Source organism: Oryctolagus cuniculus, chromosome 8, assembly GCF_051225735.1.
Source record: "Oryctolagus cuniculus isolate XC-2025 breed Fujian yellow rabbit chromosome 8, ASM5122573v1, whole genome shotgun sequence".
NCBI lineage: Eukaryota > Metazoa > Chordata > Mammalia > Lagomorpha > Leporidae > Oryctolagus > Oryctolagus cuniculus.
In genome coordinates this window covers 24,114,724-24,132,691 of record NC_142874.1, presented here as the reverse complement: position 1 = coordinate 24,132,691, position 17,968 = coordinate 24,114,724, and the positions used below count along the sequence as shown (strand labels likewise).

General features: G+C 40.9%; 1 protein-coding gene across 1 annotated transcript in view; it reads left to right on the top strand.

Annotated features, from left to right (window-relative positions):
* LOC138843574 (putative ATP-dependent RNA helicase DDX60) overlaps window positions 1–17,968 on the top strand; it is a 65,229-nt gene that overhangs the window by 34,188 nt on the left and 13,073 nt on the right. Inside the window, exons 18-24 of the mRNA XM_089301758.1 lie at window positions 6,672–6,787; window positions 8,217–8,356; window positions 11,666–11,775; window positions 11,871–11,975; window positions 13,521–13,646; window positions 14,921–15,048; window positions 17,284–17,436. Coding sequence (XP_089157884.1) covers window positions 6,672–6,787; window positions 8,217–8,356; window positions 11,666–11,775; window positions 11,871–11,975; window positions 13,521–13,646; window positions 14,921–15,048; window positions 17,284–17,436 — 878 coding nt within the window. The remainder of the gene's footprint in view (window positions 1–6,671; window positions 6,788–8,216; window positions 8,357–11,665; window positions 11,776–11,870; window positions 11,976–13,520; window positions 13,647–14,920; window positions 15,049–17,283; window positions 17,437–17,968) is intronic.

Below are 17,968 nucleotides of genomic sequence, written 5' to 3'. Positions count from 1 at the left end.
TTTCATATAATGTAGAGATTCTTGAGTTGTTGATTTTCAGTTTCCTTGCATTGTGGTCCGAGAAGATGCATGACATGATTTGATTTGCTTGAATTTGCTTAGACTTGCTTTATGGCCTAGTATGTGGTCAATCCTATAGAAAGTTCCATGTACCAAATAGAATAAGATGTACCCTGTGGCTGTAGGGTGGAAGGCTCTATAGATAGCTAATAGGTCTATTTTGTCTATGGTATTGATTAACTCTGTTATTTCTTTTTTGATATTCTGCCTCATTGATCTGTCCATTGCTGAAAGTGGGGTATTGAAGTCCCCCATTACTATTGTATTTGAATCTATATCTCCCTTTACATTTCTTTTAAATAACCAGGTGCCCTGTTATTATGTGCATATACATTTATAATAGTCACATCTTCCTGTTGAATTGATCCTTTAATCATTGTATAGTGCCCTTCTTTATCTCTTTTAATAGTTTTTGTGTTAAAGTTTATTTTGTCTGATTTAGGATGGCCACACCAGCTCTTTTTTGGTTTCTGTTAGCATGGAATATCTTGTTTCATCCTTTCACTTTCAGTCTGCATGCATCTTTGTTGGAAAGATATGTTTCTTGTAGGCAGCAAATAGATGGATTTTCTTTTTTAATCCATTCAGCTAGTCTGTGTCTTTTAACTGGTGAGTTCAGGCCATTTGCATTCACCATGCGTATTGTTAAGTACCGACTTTGCCCTGCCATGTTTCTGTAAATAGTTCTGTTTTTGAATTTTGTTTGTACTTTTGCTGGGTCATTTTCTGCATTCAACTACTTTTGTAGGGATGTTCCTGTTTCTGTGTTTTTGTGTGTAGCACATCCTTGAACATCTTTTTAGGGCTGTGCAGGTAGTTAGAAATTCTTTCAATTTCTGTTTGTTGTGGAAGATCCTTATTTTTCCTTCATTCATAAATGAGAGCTTTGCAGGGTACAGTATTCTGGGTTGACAATTTTTTTCCCTTAGGACTTGGAGTATGTCTTCCATTCTCTCCTTGTCTTTAGGGTTTGTGATGAGAAGTTGGAAGTGAATCTAATTGAGTTTTCTGAGTGTGATTTGTCTTTCTCTCCTGCAGGTTTTAAGATCTTTTCTTTATGCGTTATGGAGGAGAGCTATGCTACAATGTGTCAAGGTGCAGATCTTTTCTCTTCCTGTCTTTTGGGAATTCTGTGTACTTCCTGTACTTGGATGTCTCTTTCTCCAGATTGCTTTCTCCAGATTGCAGAAGTTTTCTGTTATTATTGCATTAAGAAGGCCTTCTAATTCTTTCTCTCCATGCCTTCTGGCAGTCTAGGATCTGTGTGTTGGGTCGTTTGATAGAATCTTGTAGATCTCCTACCATGTTTTTCAGTTTCCTAATTTCTTCTTCTTGTGTTTGGTCTGACCTTATTATTTCCAGAAAATTGTCTTCTAGTCTGATATTCTTTTTTCTGTCTCACTTATTCTATTGTTAAGGCTTTCCACTGCATTTTTTATTTGAACTATGGAATTCTTCATTTCTAGTATTTCATTCTGACTTCTCTTTTTTTTTAACTTTTATTTAATAAATATAAATTTCCAAAGTACAGCTTTTGGATTACAGTGCCCCCCCGTAACTTCCCTCCCACCTGCAACCCTCCCATTTCCAGCTCCCTCTCCCATTCCATTCACATCAAGGTTCATTTTCAATTATCATTATATACAGAAGATCAATTTAGTATATATTAAGTAAAGATTTCAACAGTTTGCACCCACACAGAAACACAAAGTGTAAAGTACTGTTTGAGTACTAGTTATAGCATTAATTTGCATAGTATAACACATTAAGGACAGAGATCCTACATGGGGAGTAAGTGCACAATGACTCCTGTTGTTGACTTAACAATTGACACTCTTGTTTATGGCATCAGTAATCACCCTAGGCTCTTATCATGGGTTGCCAAGGCTATGGAAGCCTTTTGAGTTCACCAACTCCAATCTTATTTAGACAAGGTCATACTGACTTCTCTTTAATATCTCAATTTCTTGGGAACATGTTTCATTTAGATTGTGAGTTTATTTCTGATTGCTTCTAAGTAATCTGATGATTAATTTTCTGAATTCCATTTCTGGCATAACCTCAGCCTCTTCTTCAGCTTCTATTATTGAAGAGTTGTAGTATTCCTTTGGGAGGGACTCATACTGTCTTTCTTATCCTTATTAAGGTTTTTTCCTTTGTTTTTTGGCATTTCCGGTTGCTTTTCTCTTAAATATGTGTCTTGGTGCTTGTGGTGATGTTACTGTGAATGGCAGAGTTCTTGTCTTTGCAAGAAAGAATTCAGGCGTGAGACAGAGTAGTAGAAGAGTAAAATAGCAAAGTTTATTAGGGAAGGGACATCCGTAAGAACGGATGGGCACCTCTCCAGATAGGACCTGAGAGAGAGTGCGCAGTCACTGGGACTGGGGCGGGCGGGGGGGGGGGGACGAGGTTACATGGTTGAATGGAGAGATTACACCTGGCCAGGCAGGCAGGCAGCTCAGCAGAGAGGCAGAGCGCACCGTCCGGTGGAGGCTGGGGGTTTTTAAGGAGATGAGTATTTGTCTTCACACATCTCCTGAAACAAAGGATTTTATGGATGCAAATAGTAAGAAGCTCCTATCTGGGTTTTCCTCTGAAGGTATCAGACAGGAGGAAGCCTAGCTGGCACCATCCTAACCCAGGATCTGGAGCAGGGTATTTTAAATTCAGATACTGGGCTGCGATTGTGGAAGATTGTCAGGCAGAAGGGGCAGGGACCCCACCTGGCAGATTATGGGGTAGGAAGGGGCAGTGCAGGATGTGAACACTGGGCTGCCCCTGAAACATTATCGGGATGACTTTGAGATGCAGATGCATATGCTGGACATAGACGTCTTCTCTTTAAGCCTTTATGTCATACACACATAAGCTCATATCTGACTTCCTACCTAACAGTGAGATTTCCCACTGCTATGAGCTGCTATGTGTCTGTGCGTTGCAAATGGAAGCACGCAGGGCCGCCTCCAGGAGTCGTCCTGTTCACTTCTTGATCTTGATGGGGCAGGTACGAGAGCTCTGATGCACTAAGCCCTGCCTTTTGGGGTTGGGCTTGCTTCTCGCTTGTGCATGGAACCAGCTTGAGATTTCGATATTTAGTACTTCTCCTTGTTGTACAGCTTGCTGCTGGTGGTGGGGAAATTACTCTGGAATGTTGTGATCCTATTTCTGGGGTCTTGTGAAGTGGCCCCCCCAATTGACGGACATGAGCATGAGCAGCAAAGCAGTCGCCCCCTGCTTACATTTGAAGATGTAAACAAATAATATGGCTTCTCCCAGCAGGCTGCAGGTCTGATTGTGGGGAGGGGGAGACATGGATGGTAGGAGGTGCCCAACCTCTCCATTTGTTCCCCTGTTCTTCCAGCTTGGAACTTCAAACACAGTTCACCAGGCTCCCCCGCCCACTTCTACCCACAGCTCCGTGGACTTGAGACCTCGTGTCTCGCCTGGTCTGCCAGGGGTGGGGGTGGTGTCAGTCTCGAGGTTCGGTTTCTCCACTGCTCTTCCACCACTTTTTGCTCCCTCAGTGTGGGCCTGCTCAGTCTCTGTTGGACTCCTGGGCTTCTCTGCATGAAATTCTCATGGCTCTGTCACTGCTGGCTTATATACCCCTTCCTTATTAGCTATTTTGCCCTGTGAGACTGGTCCTGTTGCCTTGGTCTGACCCCCCTCCACCCCATTACTATTGTATTTGAGTCCTATCTCCCTTTAGATCCATTAACATTTCTTTAAATAACCAGGTGACTGTAACTAGGTGCATGTACGTTTACAATAGTCACTTCTTCCTGTTGAATTGATCCCTTAATCATTACATGGTGCCCTTCTTTGTCTTTTTCAGCAGTTTTCAAGTTGAAGTTTATTTTGTCTGATATTAGGATCGTATACCAGTTCTTTTTGGTTTCTGTTGGCATGGAGTATCTTTTTCCATCCGTTCACTTTCAGTCTGTTTGTATCTTTGTTGATGAGAGGTGTTTCTTGTAGGCAGCAAATAGATGAGTCTTGTTTTTTAATCCATTCAGCCAGTCTGGTTTTTACTGGAGAGGTGAAGCCATTTACATTCAACATGACTATTGATAAGTAACAACTTGGCTCTGCCATTTTCCCATAATATTCCCATTGTTTACTTTGAATTTCTTTTGTACTTTTACTGGGGGATTTTCTGCCTTTACATTCTTTCATAATGATGGCTATCTCTCTGTGTTTCTGTGTGTAGCACATCCTTAAGGGGGAAGAGAGAGAGAGAGAGCGAGCGAGCGAGAGCGCGATATCTTCCATGTACTGGTTCACTCCCCAAATGGTCACAACAGCCAGGGCTGGGTCAGGCCAAAGCCAGAAGCTAGGAACTCCATCTGGGTCTCCCACTTGAGTGGCAGGGGCCCAAACACTTGGGATATCGTCTGCTACCTTTCCCAGGTGCATTAGCAGGGAACTGGACCAGAAATGAAGCAGCTGGGACTCAAACAGGGGCTCATTGGGATGCTGGACCGGCTGTGCCACAATGCCAGCCCCTCCACAAATAACTTTTTCATAGCATACATTTTCTGTGAACTTTTTGAAGACCCTTGATACACTTCTGAAAAGTAAGTCAAGTGAAATACAAGTTGATGTCACACTGAGAGGCAGGCGTTTGCCCAGATCCCATGTTGAAGAGCCTGGGTTCCATTCCCAACTCAGACTCTCGACTCCAGCTGCTTGTGAATGTGCACCCAGGGAGGCAGCAGGTGATACCTCAAGTAATTGGGCTCCTATCATGCATGTGGGAGACCCAGGTTGAGTTCCCAGCTCCTGGCTTTGGCTTGGCCCAGGACATTGTGGATATTTGGGGAGTGAGTCAGTAGGTACAGTCTTTGTCCCTTTCTGCCTTTCTCTCTGTTTTTCTTCTCAAATAAAGAACTAAATTAATTGAAAGTAACCTCACATTGAGTCTTACCCATCACAGTGTTGACAATTAGAGTGTCAGGTGTTGCAGAGGAGGAGGAGCAACGGGAAGGCACGGACATTGTGCTGCTTTGGAAATTGTCTCAACAAAACTAGTGATGGTGACAGTACTTCAGGAACAAGGAATTCCACTTGTATATATTCTGAAATAGAAAAACAGGAGTCACGTTTTCAAGAGTAAGACTGAATCAGGCTAGGATACCTGTACAAAATGTTCATAGTCGCATCATTGGTGGTGTTATCAAACTATAAACAACTGAAATGTCCTCCAGAGTAGAAAAAAATAGAAGGTGGCACAGGCATTTGATAAAATACATAGAGTGAGGAAAGTCAATGAAGTGCAGATTAATTTTTTTTTTTAATTTTTTGCCAGGCAGAGTTAGACAGAGAGAGAGAAAGAGAGGTCTTCCTTCCATTGATTCACCCCCCAAATGGCCGCTACGGCTGGTGCTGTGCCAACCCGAAGCCAGGAGCTGGGTACTTCCTCCGGGTCTCCCATGTGGGTGTAGGGACCCAAGCACTTGGGCCATCCTCCATTGCCCTCCTGGGCCACAGCAGAGAGCTGGACTGGAAGAGGAGCAACTGGGACTAGAACCCAGGGTGCCAGTGCTGCAGGCGGAGGATTAGCCTAGTGAGCCACGTGCCGGCTGAAACGCAGATTAATTTAAAAATCATGTTGGGCAAAGGAAGTTAGATACAAAGAACACAAGTTAAATAATTCCAGTTATACAATGTTTTAAATGGGCAAAATAAATTTCTATGCTTTATATATAAACATACAAGTACATATATACACATGGACATGTGAAGAAGTAGAATGACCAATGGAATCATAATTTTTTCAAAAATTGATATAGTAACTTCCAAAGAGGGAAGCTGTTATAATCTGGGCTTCTGAAATGCTAGAGGCATTATTTATCTTGATTTACAGGTGCAGTGACAATGACATTTGCTTTACTTCATTTCCATGGATAATACTTTGTGATCTGAAAAATCAAGCTTTATGTAATTTATTGAATCTTATGTTTCACAACAAAATAAAGGTTAGGAAAAGAATACAAGCATTGTGTTAATTAATAATTAAGTATATTGTAACTTATGCATTGCTATACAAAATATAATTGGCATCATTATTTTAATGTTTACTGTGATTGGCATATATTCTAAATAATTTCTAGGAAATTGTATTTCCTCTTTATAAAATGCCTTTGAAGATAGATACTGTTATCTATCAAGACTGTTTAAAGGTGTTGAGATTAGTGATGCATAAGCAAATGTGGGTTTGTATCAAGATTTATCTTAGTATCTGTTTAGGACAATCTCTGTCATTCAACCAGTGTTTCTTTTGTAAATGACACTTAACATGTGTCCTTTTGTTCATGGTGTGCTTGATGCGCTTTCACTACCACGGCAGGCAATAGTACTTGCTTATGGGTCAATCGTCACAATGTGTTACAGAGCAAGTCATTCCTAAATACATTATTGTTAAAGTCTGGAACATACTGTGATTCTGCAAAACATATTGGCTTCTTTCACAAGCTTTGTCAGTGGGTAAATGAATATTACTGAAATGGAGAGTAGAAGGGAAAAGTAGGTCTGGTAGCAAGGTAGTTTATTAACATTAAAAAATAAAACCCCTGTCCCCATTCTGACATTGAGTCTGTTTACACTGACAGGTTCACTGCCTTGGGGGAGAAATTGGAGCGGAAGTGTGGGAACATCTCCTTGTTATGATTCGTTGTCCCTTTTTGGCCCTTTCTGCTACTATCAGTAACCCTGAGCATCTCACTGAGTGAGTCTGAGATTTATATTCATTCTTTTTTTTTTTTTTTGAAAATTAAAGCTTTTCTTGTTTAAAAAATTTTATTTAATTTAAAGTATACAAATTTCATCCATTTCCTGTATGCAGATTCGGGAACGTGTGCAGAGCTCTCTGTGTGCACGGGTCCAGCTGCAGTGGTCTGCCCTGGCAACCTAGGGTTCTGAAAGTGTGGCTCTGCACCCAGAACTTACCCAGCACCCGCTACACCCTGCCCCCTCTCACAGTCACAGTGTTTTCACAGTCTCAGCACCCTGGGCTCCCATAGACAAGGACTGCAAGAGAGTACACTCTGCCCCGCTAGGCTGTCCTGTCCACAGGGAGGCTGTGTGTTTCACCCTGAGCAGACTCAAAGTCCACAGGGATTTTTCGCCTTGGTAGAATCCCTGGGTTGCAAGCAAGCACAGTACTTGCCATCTGCAGCCCTGCTGCTTTCAGAACTGTGCTGGGTGGGTACAAGAGCCCTGAGGGTGGCGCTTCCCTTTGGTGGGGATGGCTCCCCCTCCCCGCCCTTTGCCATATGGGTGCAGAGGAGCTGGTGTTGTTGGCCTGATGACAGGTGGGGACAGACCCCACCAGTTGATTCGAACTGCTCTGGTTGCCCCTGCCAACAGTTCCCACTAGCTACTGGGTGCGCTCGGAGAAGCTGGAGCCGCTGCTCCGATCATGTGGAATGACGCCAGCTGTCTCCCAGCCTGTTAGCTGCAGGGCGCTGGTGTGGTAGCGGGAGCCGTGGTGAGGGAGGTGCTCGGCTTTTCTTCCCCCACTCTGGGTGAGCAGTCGCCCCAGCTCCCCTGAGGGTTCTGGGCTGGACTCAGACACTGCACAGTCTACTAGATTCTTCTTCCAGCTGCACCAGCCGTGGTGTGGCAAGGGCCGGTGCAGTCTGACCCCACCTGGCTATCCAGGTGGGCTGCTGGTTCCTTTGTTGTGTTCCTGCTCCACGCTCCGAGCTCCTTGCTGTGTGCCTGTGCCTTCCCCTTAGGTCCAGGCCGTTTCCACTGCTTTTGCAAGATCTCCCACTGCAGTTTTCCCGGAGAGTGTGACTTCACTTGTTTTTCTGCTAAGTTCGTGGAGCCTATAGAAGACTTCCCTGTCACTGTTCCACCATCGTGCCTCCCTCCAGTCATATCTGCTTTTTAACATCTTAAGAACAATTTTAAATTTGCAAACAAATTATGAGATACAAAGAGTTACCATATTCCCCTTCACCCAAGTTCTGCTATTACGCTTTATGCTGATATCTTTGTCAAAGTTAATGAACCACACCCATCATTTCCAATTTTTCATTTTATCTTTTTAAAATTTTTTTATTTAAGGTAAACAAATTTCATGTGATTCATATATACAGACTTAGGAACACGTTTTTCTGCAACAATGATTGTTCTCTTTTTGTAACTAGGTGGTTGGCGTTAGTTAAAGGATATTGGCAACGTGTTGAAAGCACAATGGAAAATGCTGATCCATCAAGAAATGCCTTAAAAAGCTCAAAGAGACAACAACGAACAAGAGTAGGAAAGCCATCGTACAAAGTTAGACTGGGTATGGATTTCTTCACTCGGGAGAGGGGAGTGCAGAAGTAGCAAGCATACCCCGTGTGCTCGTCACATTTGAGGGTGTTCTACATACGCAGAGCAACTTGTTCTTATTGTAACCGTGAAAGGCAGTGCATCTTACTTTCAGTTACAGAGGAAATTAGCTAGATAGGAAACAGCTCTAGGAGGTGATATTCCGTGTTGACGTCCACAGAGCTGACTGACTGAACTTGGAGATCAGATTCTTTCCAAATATTGTCTAATTGGTGTCGTGCGAATTCCTTCATGATTTAATGTGATTGATATGGAGTCATAGCCAAGATAAGCATTTCACTCCTGTTCTGTGAGAAAAGACTCAAACAAACCTAGAGGACAGTTCTGGCTCACTGAACAATGTGTTTCAAAATTTCCTGTTTCACCTATGGTACCAGCTTCTGTGCTATCCCCTGTTTCATCCAAGAAATCTTCTCCTTTCAGGACTTTCTTGATAGTTTGGATTATTAATTGTGCTCTGAAATCTGCCTTTGAGTTTCAGTTTTTTTTTCTAGAACGCTCTCCCTGTGTCACTTTCCTCTGTACTTGGCCAAGTCCTGTCTACTCTTTATTGGAAAGATTCTGCCTTGCGGCACATCCCGAACACCACCTTGATTGTTCTAGGTCAGGGCCCATAGGGTGTCCTATGTTACGCAATTTCCTACCACCTGTGGTAGTTATTTTTGTATGTGCCCCTCTTTTCCTTGGAAAATATCCATATCATAATTGTTTTATTATGCACATACTCTAAATGTTTTACTATTGAATTGAGTATTCCTTACCGCATGCATTTGGGACTATTTCGTGAGAATTCTCTGAAGTAGTATAGAATCATGTTTATCTGACTACTTTTTTATTTTTCTTTGTATAACGAGAACAGATTTCAGATATACAATTTGCAGGACATAATGATACTTCCCACTCTCCCTACTACCGTCCTCCATCCTTTCTTTTTTTCCCTTTTAATTTTTGCAATAACATACTTTCAACTTCTTTCATCACAGGGCTAGTCCTCCACTAAATAAAGGATTCCACCCATAGGAAGACCACTACTCTGCAGGGGTGTTGACAAGGGCTATAAGCAATAATCAAATCTCAGGATGTCAGTGTCACTCATATACATGACTTTTTGTGTACTCTATATCTTACTTACCACAAATCAGAAAACCTACTATTGTCTTTTTGGTTCTGGCTTATTTCACTAAGTAAATTGGTTTCCAGTTGCATCCATTTTATTGTAAAAGACAGGATTTCATTCTCTCTCTGTTTTGTTTTTTGTTTTTTGTTTTTTTTGGCTGAATAAATTCCATCATGTATGTATACCACATTTTCTTTATCTAGTAATCAGTTGATGGACATCTAGGTTAATTCCATCTCTTAGCTACTGTGAATTTCAGATTCCTATATGTGACATTCATGCTGTTTTATTTCATTTTTGTTTTAATTTTAAGAATCAATATGCTTATAGATACAAGTCTAAGAACATAATGGTATTCCCTTCCTCCCTCCCAGTCTCCTTCCTGCTACCTTTCTTTTTTTTAGGTTTTGAGATAGCATATTTTAAATTTCCATTACTGTAAAAAGGCTGAATACTAAAAAAAGGTTAATACCTTACCTAATAAGAAGTTTAACATGTAAAAAGCAAGACGACCCTAGTTTAGTGGGAATATACACAGCGGCTATCAATAATTGAAGAGAAAAAGTGACCATTTCACCCATACATTTTTTAAAATGAAATAGAAGCGATGACAATGTAACATTTAAATATTTCCTGTGTGGTTACAGGATAATGATTAAGTTCATTTAGACTTTAAGCCATTTTACACAGAAGAATAATTTTTGCAGATTGCAATGCAAATAATTATACATTACTTTTTGATACTCTTCATTACCACAGATCAGGGAAAACATATGGTATTTGTTTTTTGGAACTGGCTTATTTCACTAAGTATAATGGTTTCCAGGTACATCCAATTTATTGTGAAAGACAGAATTCCATTTTTTACAGCTGAGTAATATTCCAAAGTGTATGTATTCCACATTTTCTTTGTCCAGTCACCACTTGATGGACACCTGGGTTGATTCCATATCTGAGCTGTTGGAAATTGAGCTGTAATAAACTTGGATGTACAGATAACTCTTTCATATGCTGATTTTACTTTGTTTGGGTAAATTCCCAGGGGTGGGATAACTGGGTCATATGACATATCTTTTTTCAGCTGTCTGAGGAATCGCCATACTGTCTTCCACAATGGCTGTATTAGTTTGCATTCCCACCAACAGTAGATTAGAGAACCTTAAAAAAAAAAAGGTTAATTTATTTGAAAGCAGAGTGACACAGAAAGGGAGAGATTGTCCATTTGCTGGTACATTCTCTCAATGACCATAATAGCTGAGAATGGGCCAGGCTGAAGCCAGGAGCCAGGAGCTCCATCTGACTCTCGTACGTGGTTGGCAGGGGCTGAAGTACTTGGGCCATCATCTGCTTTCTCAGTACAATATCAGGGTGTTGGTGGATGGAAGTGGAGCAGCCGGGACCTGACCTGTCACTCTATGGGATGGCAAGGTTGCAAACAGAAGCTCAACCAGGTGTGCCACACAGGCCCCATATACATGTTTTCACTTGACAATGTCAAAGTACCTCATCTGTGCCAGATCCCACTCAAGTCCCTAGAGATAGAGCAGGAAACAACTCCTTGCTTTCCTAGAGCTTAATTTTTATGGAGATGCAGGGTTAAACAATGCGTAAGTAAAATAGATAACATGTTAGGTAGGTAAATGCTAAATTGTCCTAATTTTAAGTGACATATTAACAAAGCCCTGTGGCATACTGGATTCCTGGATTTAAAAAATGAGTGAATGACAGAAGAAGGCTCGTTTTCTCTGGGAGATGGTGATACTGTTCTCCAAGACAGGGAGATGATCCAGTAACACCCGTGTTTCCTATTGAAATAGTTGAATGGGTTGCAGGCCTTTTTATTCAAACCATGCTCCTTATGCAAAAGCATGCTTTCCAAGAATATTTAGAAAAATATACACTAGGAATTACAAGAAGCAAGGATGGACTGTGACTGAAGATCCAGGCCAGGAGGGCAGGTAAAACATCTGTGTGCGGTATAGGCACATAAGTTCCTCCTCCACTGCATGGCCCTGTTGTCGTTTTGTCGACAGAGGCTTCCAGCACAGCTCTCCCTAGGCCTAGCTGTCTTTAGAAAATCGGAATTACATCATTGCTGAGAGACACAAACCCATCTTAATCCGCATTTTAATTCCACTTTCACAGTGTGTTACAAAGAACGATACAACGATCTAGAAAAGTATGTGTGTTCTCTAAAGGATAACGATTTTGTCATTGCACACTACCACCCGTGCGCTGCACTCACAGTCAACCATGTAAGTACAAAAGCACTTTGGAAAAGGAGGCGTCAAGGTGGTTAAAATCTGCATATGGGATGGAGATCAATGGTTTTGCATTTTCTGCTTTTCAGATAGAGAAGTATGGAGTCCCTGCAGACCTTCAGTTTTCTCCTCGGGAAAGCATACTTCTGTATGATGCTATGGTACACATTTGGCCAGAACGGTCAAGAATGCAGGTGTGTGTATGAAAGTAAACACTAGGAACTGTTTCTCTCTCTGTGTGTGCGTAAATACGTATAATACACTTACATATGTATATATATTTCAAAAATTAGAGGAAATGGAGTTGTAAGTTTGTTTTGGTGCAAAGTAATTTTGAAATTCATGCAGTTTGTTTCACAATACACATTTCCATGAACTTTTAGGAGATTTCTCGTGTGTGTGTGTGTGTGCATTTCGTGTATGTCTGTGTATGTGGTGTTTGTGTGCATGCATATTTGCATGTGATGTGTGTATGTGTGTGTGTGAATGTGGTATATGTATGTGTGTGAACGTGATGTATGTGTATGTGTGAATGTGGTGCATGTGCATGTGTGTGTGTACGTGGTGTGTGTGTTCATGGTATGTGTGTATCTGTATGTTGTGTGTGGTGTATGCGTGTATGTGCATGTGGTGTATGTATGTGTATGGTGATATGCGTGTTTGCATGTGTGTTGTGCTTGTGGTGTATGTGTGTATGTTGTATATGTGTGCATATGTGTCTGTGAATGGTATGTGTGTGTGTGTGTGTCTGTGCATGTGGGGTGTGTGTGTGTGTGTTTGTGGGTATTCCTTAGCTGATATTTCTAGTCCTGTGGCATGATAGTCCGTTAAGAATGAACAAACTAGATAATGGTGTTACTCTGATGTAGATGAAGGCGTAGTATTCCATAGTTCAAAGCAGAAACTTCAGAGACTCATTTCTCTAGATTTAGAAAAATTAGTTAAAAGAGCTAATAATGCCTATTTTGTAGCATTGTTATTAACATAAGCCAAATAATTAAAAGTTCTTAGAATAATGCTTTGCTACAGTAAGAATGATATGTCTTTTTTTTTTTTTTTTGATGGGTTTTGTCCCTGTCTGTAACTGAATGTCAAGCTGAGAAGTATTTTTCCTCCCCCAAAACTGTGCTTAAAAACTCCAGTGCCACGGGCCCCTTCTGGTTTGCCTCTCTTGGGGCCCCCTCCATGCCACTCTGGCTCTAATAAATCTTGCTTTTTTTTTTTTTTTTTTTTTGACAGGCAGAGTGGACAGTGAGAGAGAGACAGAGAGAAAGGTCTTCCTTTGCCGTTGGTTCACCCTCCAATGGCCTCCGTGGCTGGCGCACTGTGGCTGGCGCACTGCGCTGATCCGATGGCAGGAGCCAGGTACTTATCCTGGTCTCCCATGGGGTGCAGGGCCCAAGGACTTGGGCCATCCTCCGCTGCACTCCCTGGCCACAGCAGAGAGCTGGCCTGGAAGAGGAGCAACCGGGACAGAATCTAGCACCCCAACCGGGACTAGAACCCGGTGTGCCGACGCCCCAAGGCAGAGGATAGCCTAGTGAGCTGTGGCGCCGGCCTTAAATCTTGCTTTTTAAATACTTAAAAACATTATGTGTTCAACTCCTCATGTAGTTAACGCTGTTCATAAACATGGATGCAGTGAACTGAGAGATTTGCCTCATAACTGTGCATGTGGCAAACTTTAGACCAGGTGATAACTGTATTTTCTTTGGTATTTGTGCTTCTTCATTTTCAAGGAGTTAGAACCTGAAGAATTCAGCTGCTTCAAAAATAAAGTAGTTATCATGAGGACAGATGCCAAGAAATATGAAGAGGAACTGAAAAAGGAACTGCTTAGTTGGATGCAGCTGGACCCAGGCAAGGTTGTGACAGACATTTAGGATTTTTTATTTAATATAAAATGAATCTGATTTATTCAGTTATGGTAAAGAAAATCCCCATAGGGCTCTTTAGTATTTGAATATGGAAATCCTATTACTGTACTTTGCCATTCTACCTTAAATTTAGCCAGCTAGGTAAAGAAAGATGTAGAGAATCATTACTTTAGTTCCATCCGGGACAGCCCACACCTGCTACTACTATATCCTCTTTGAATGTGCACCTCAGTCAGTAAAACTCACTGGGACAGGCCACACTGATCTGCAAATGTGAAAACCACCTAATGTCCCAAATCATTATTAAATTCATGAGGGGTTCAACCCTGGCTGCTTATCAGGAATCATCTAGGAAGCCCAATCTCATCTAGAGATTCTGAGCTGATTGACCTCCAGTGGACTGGGGCACTGGAATTTTAAAACAACCTCCTATGTAATTTTTAGAAAAAGATTTATTTATTTATTTGAAAGAGTTAAGCAGACAGAGGAGAGAGAGAGAAAGAGAGAGAGAGAGAGAGAGAGAGAGAGAGAGAGAGAAATATCTTCCATCTGCTGTTTCAATCCCCGCAACTGCCGTAATGGCAGGAGCTGGCTGATCTGAAGCCAGGAGCCAGGGTCTCCCATGTGGGCACAGGGGCCCATGCACTTGGGCCATCTTCCAGTGCTTTCCCAGGCCGTAAACAAAACAGCCAGGACACGGACCTGCACCTGTATTGGATGCTGGTGCCATAGGAGGAGGCTTAACCTTCTATGCCACAGTGCCAGCGCCCACCCTACTGAATCTATTACCTTTTCTCTGGTAACTTATACCACGTAAAAATTGTAGCTTAAAAAATAATGAAATATCCTATTAAAATACTATTTGTAGACCATACGTGTATATGTGATATCTATAGATAAGAAAAACTATTTCAGATATTCTTGCCATTAAATGTTGAAGTCATCCTTCTGTAGCCTATATTTACTGATAATGATCAGCATTAAGTCATGATAATCCTTTCAGTAAGCACAACACCACAGTATTACGTAAACTTGATCACAGTAGTGTAGAACCATGTCATTCAAGTTTTCTGAGGTTTTCATTGTATTTAAATGCTTAGTATATGACTGGTTGAAATCCTAACTTTGTACTTACATTGTCATTCTGAATATACTGTTCAACAGCAACTTGCTTTTCACCCTCAAATATCTGTGCATTCTGTTGCCTTCCTTTGCGGTCGTCAGTACCTTATCTGCCTTTTATTTGTGGTGACTTTATTCAGGTGAACCAGTTACTGCAGTACCTTAAGCCTCAAACTTTTGACAGTGCAAGAATTGAAAAGGAACGAATGCTTCCTTGTTTTGTGGAAAAACTTAAAGAAATGGATAGGCTACCAGCAATATTTTTTTCGTAAGTAATTATTTTCTGTGGAAAGCATTATACATTGATTTATATGAATTTGCAGACTATTGAAAAGGAAGAACTTATAATCTGACATATCTTAGAATTTGAGAAATTTGTGAGCATATTGAAGTTATATTTTCTTTTTAAATTTTTAGAATATAGGGAACAGATTTCATGCATTTTATAGTTGTACTTTTTTTTTTTTTTTTTTTGACAGGCAGAGTGGGCAGTGAGAGAGAGAGACAGAGAGAAAGGTCTTCCTTTTGCCATTGGTTCACCCTCCAATGGCCGCTGGGGCTGGCACACTGCGGCTGGCGCACCGCGGCCGGCGCACCGCGCTGATCCGATGGCAGGAGCCAGGTACTTATCCTGGTCTCCCATGGGGTGCAGGGCCCAAGCACTTGGGCCATCCTCCACTGCACTCCCTGGCCACAGCAGAGAGCTGGCCTGGAAGAAGGGCAACCGGGACAGAATCCAGCGCCCCGACTGGGACTAGAACCCGGTGTGCCGGCGCCGCAAGGCGGAGGATTAGCCTAGTGAGCCGCGGCACCGGCTATAGATGTACTTCTAAGATAAGCACAGTTCCCTCTCTACCTCCCTCAATCCACCTTTCTCCTTTCCTTAATTTTCCTTTAATTTTTGCAATAACATATTTTCTGTTTTAAAAAAGATTTATTTTATTTATTTGAAAGACAGAGTTACAGAGAGAGGTAGAGACACAGAGAGAAGTCTTCTATCCACTGGTTCACTCCCCAGATGGCCACAATGGCCAGAGCTGCACTGATCCGAAGCCAGGAGCCAGGAGTTTCCTCCAGGTCTCCCAGGTGGGCGCAGGGGCCCAAGAGCTTGGGCCATCTTGTACTCCTTTCCTAGGCCACAGCAGAGAGCTGGATGGAAGAGGAGCAGCCGGGACTCGAACTGGCACCCATATGGGATGCCAACACTTCAGGCCAGGGCTTTAACCTGCTGTGCCACGGTGTCAGCCCCTGCAATAACATATTTTCAATCTATTTTATGACCACAGGATTAACACACCACTAACCATGATGTTCAACAAGTAAAAAGTAGGAAGACCAGTGTTCCACAGGAATATAGAAAAGGGTTATAAACAATAATCAAATCATAAGGTATCAGTTTCATTCTGATATGTTATTTTTGTATCTATATCAACTAGCACATATAAGAGATATTTTCTATAGCAACTTGGATATAATACAACAGAAACAAACACTCTCTTACTGAATTTTATTTGAAAATCTAATTGTATGGCTTGGTAGAGTGGAATTTCCTGGGCCATAAGTTAATAGAAAGTTCAACATATTTGTAGAATCAGATATGGTAAAAAGAGTAATGTGTATTTGGCAAAACAGAGTACATACATTAACATACACCTATATACACATATGATGGCATATTGAGTGTTTAGTCTGCCATTTTTCTTTTGTGAAGTTTTATTATATATAAGCTCTCTTTAAGTGGAAAGAAAAGACCTTGAAGAATATTTATGACAATCACTTCAAAGAATTAAAAGAAAAATTAGATAGGGCCTGGTAGCAAGATGATTTAATTAGCAATCATGTTTTCATCAGCTCTTTGTGGGAGGTTTAATTTATGCATATTGTGTATATGTGGGCACTCACCGACATAGAGTATATATATACATATATACTATATATATAAAACTTCAAAATTGGAAGGAAAATATGAGGCCAAATTGTCAATTCTTTACATGTCTGTATAGGAATGTGCATTGATCTTGTAATAAGTCTGAAAATTTTTGAGAAAAGTGAAGAGAAAAAGGTTAAGCCAAATATGAGGAAGTACAAAAGTACTCCTAGAAATCCAATTCCTAACTCAAACTTCATGTCACAGGTGAAAAGGAACTAACTAGTAACAATGACAAGTAGGTGCTGGTCTGTTCTTTACAAAGATTCAGCAGTCTTAATATGGGAACTGTGTCAAATGAGAAAAGAGCAGTTTTTTTTTTTTCCCTAGTAAAGAGCCTTTACCTAACTACTCTTACCATAGTATCAAAATTCACCTTTGTAACTAACTCTGATCTTCCCTTCCATTCACATGAACTCTGATATAGGAGTTAAATGGGCAAAAATGAATGAATGACAGAGATTGATGTTACCCAAACAAAGGTTCCTACATCCAAAAATTGTCTTTATTAATGAATGCAGGGCTGGACTGGAATGAGCATGCAGTTATCCAGTGTTCTCACATACTTTACTTTAGATTCAACATTCACTCAGTGGAAAGGTCAGCTTCACGCCTTCTTACTAACATGTTGATGAGACAATATACTCATAGTCACAACTCTGAAGGAGAGAAGAATTTAAACAGGAAACTGGAGAAAGCAATTAAGTCTCAAAGGAGAATGTACGCTGCGTGAGTATTTCTACTGGAATTGTGGAATTCATTGTGAACTGAAACCTTTAAGTGTGCAATTATTTATATAATTAAAATCATATTTCACTGCTTTATGTTTTTATGATACACCAACTTAATTTAATTAGAACATCATTTTGGGGGACTTATGTGGGAGAAGATTATTGAGTATTTCAGTAATTGTACAATGTTTTACAGTAACTTTCTTCAGTTGATTAGCTGATTTCTAACATTTTCTTAGGTCCACAAAGTTTAAGTTTGTGATTAACAACCTAATCATATATTTAAAGTCCCACAACACTCAGTACCATTATAGGGATCAAGCTTCATTATGAGTTCTGGGACAAAATATATTCAAATGATAGCAGATCCAAAAGCTTCCTACTCACTTATTATTTCATTCTTTTTGTTGGTGTTTCTTTAACTAGATAATTGAAATGGTCTGTCTTTGAATTAATTGATTCTTTCTTTCACTGGATTAAGTTTGCTATGGAAACTCTTGAATTTTTTGTTTCGATGATTTTGTTCTTCA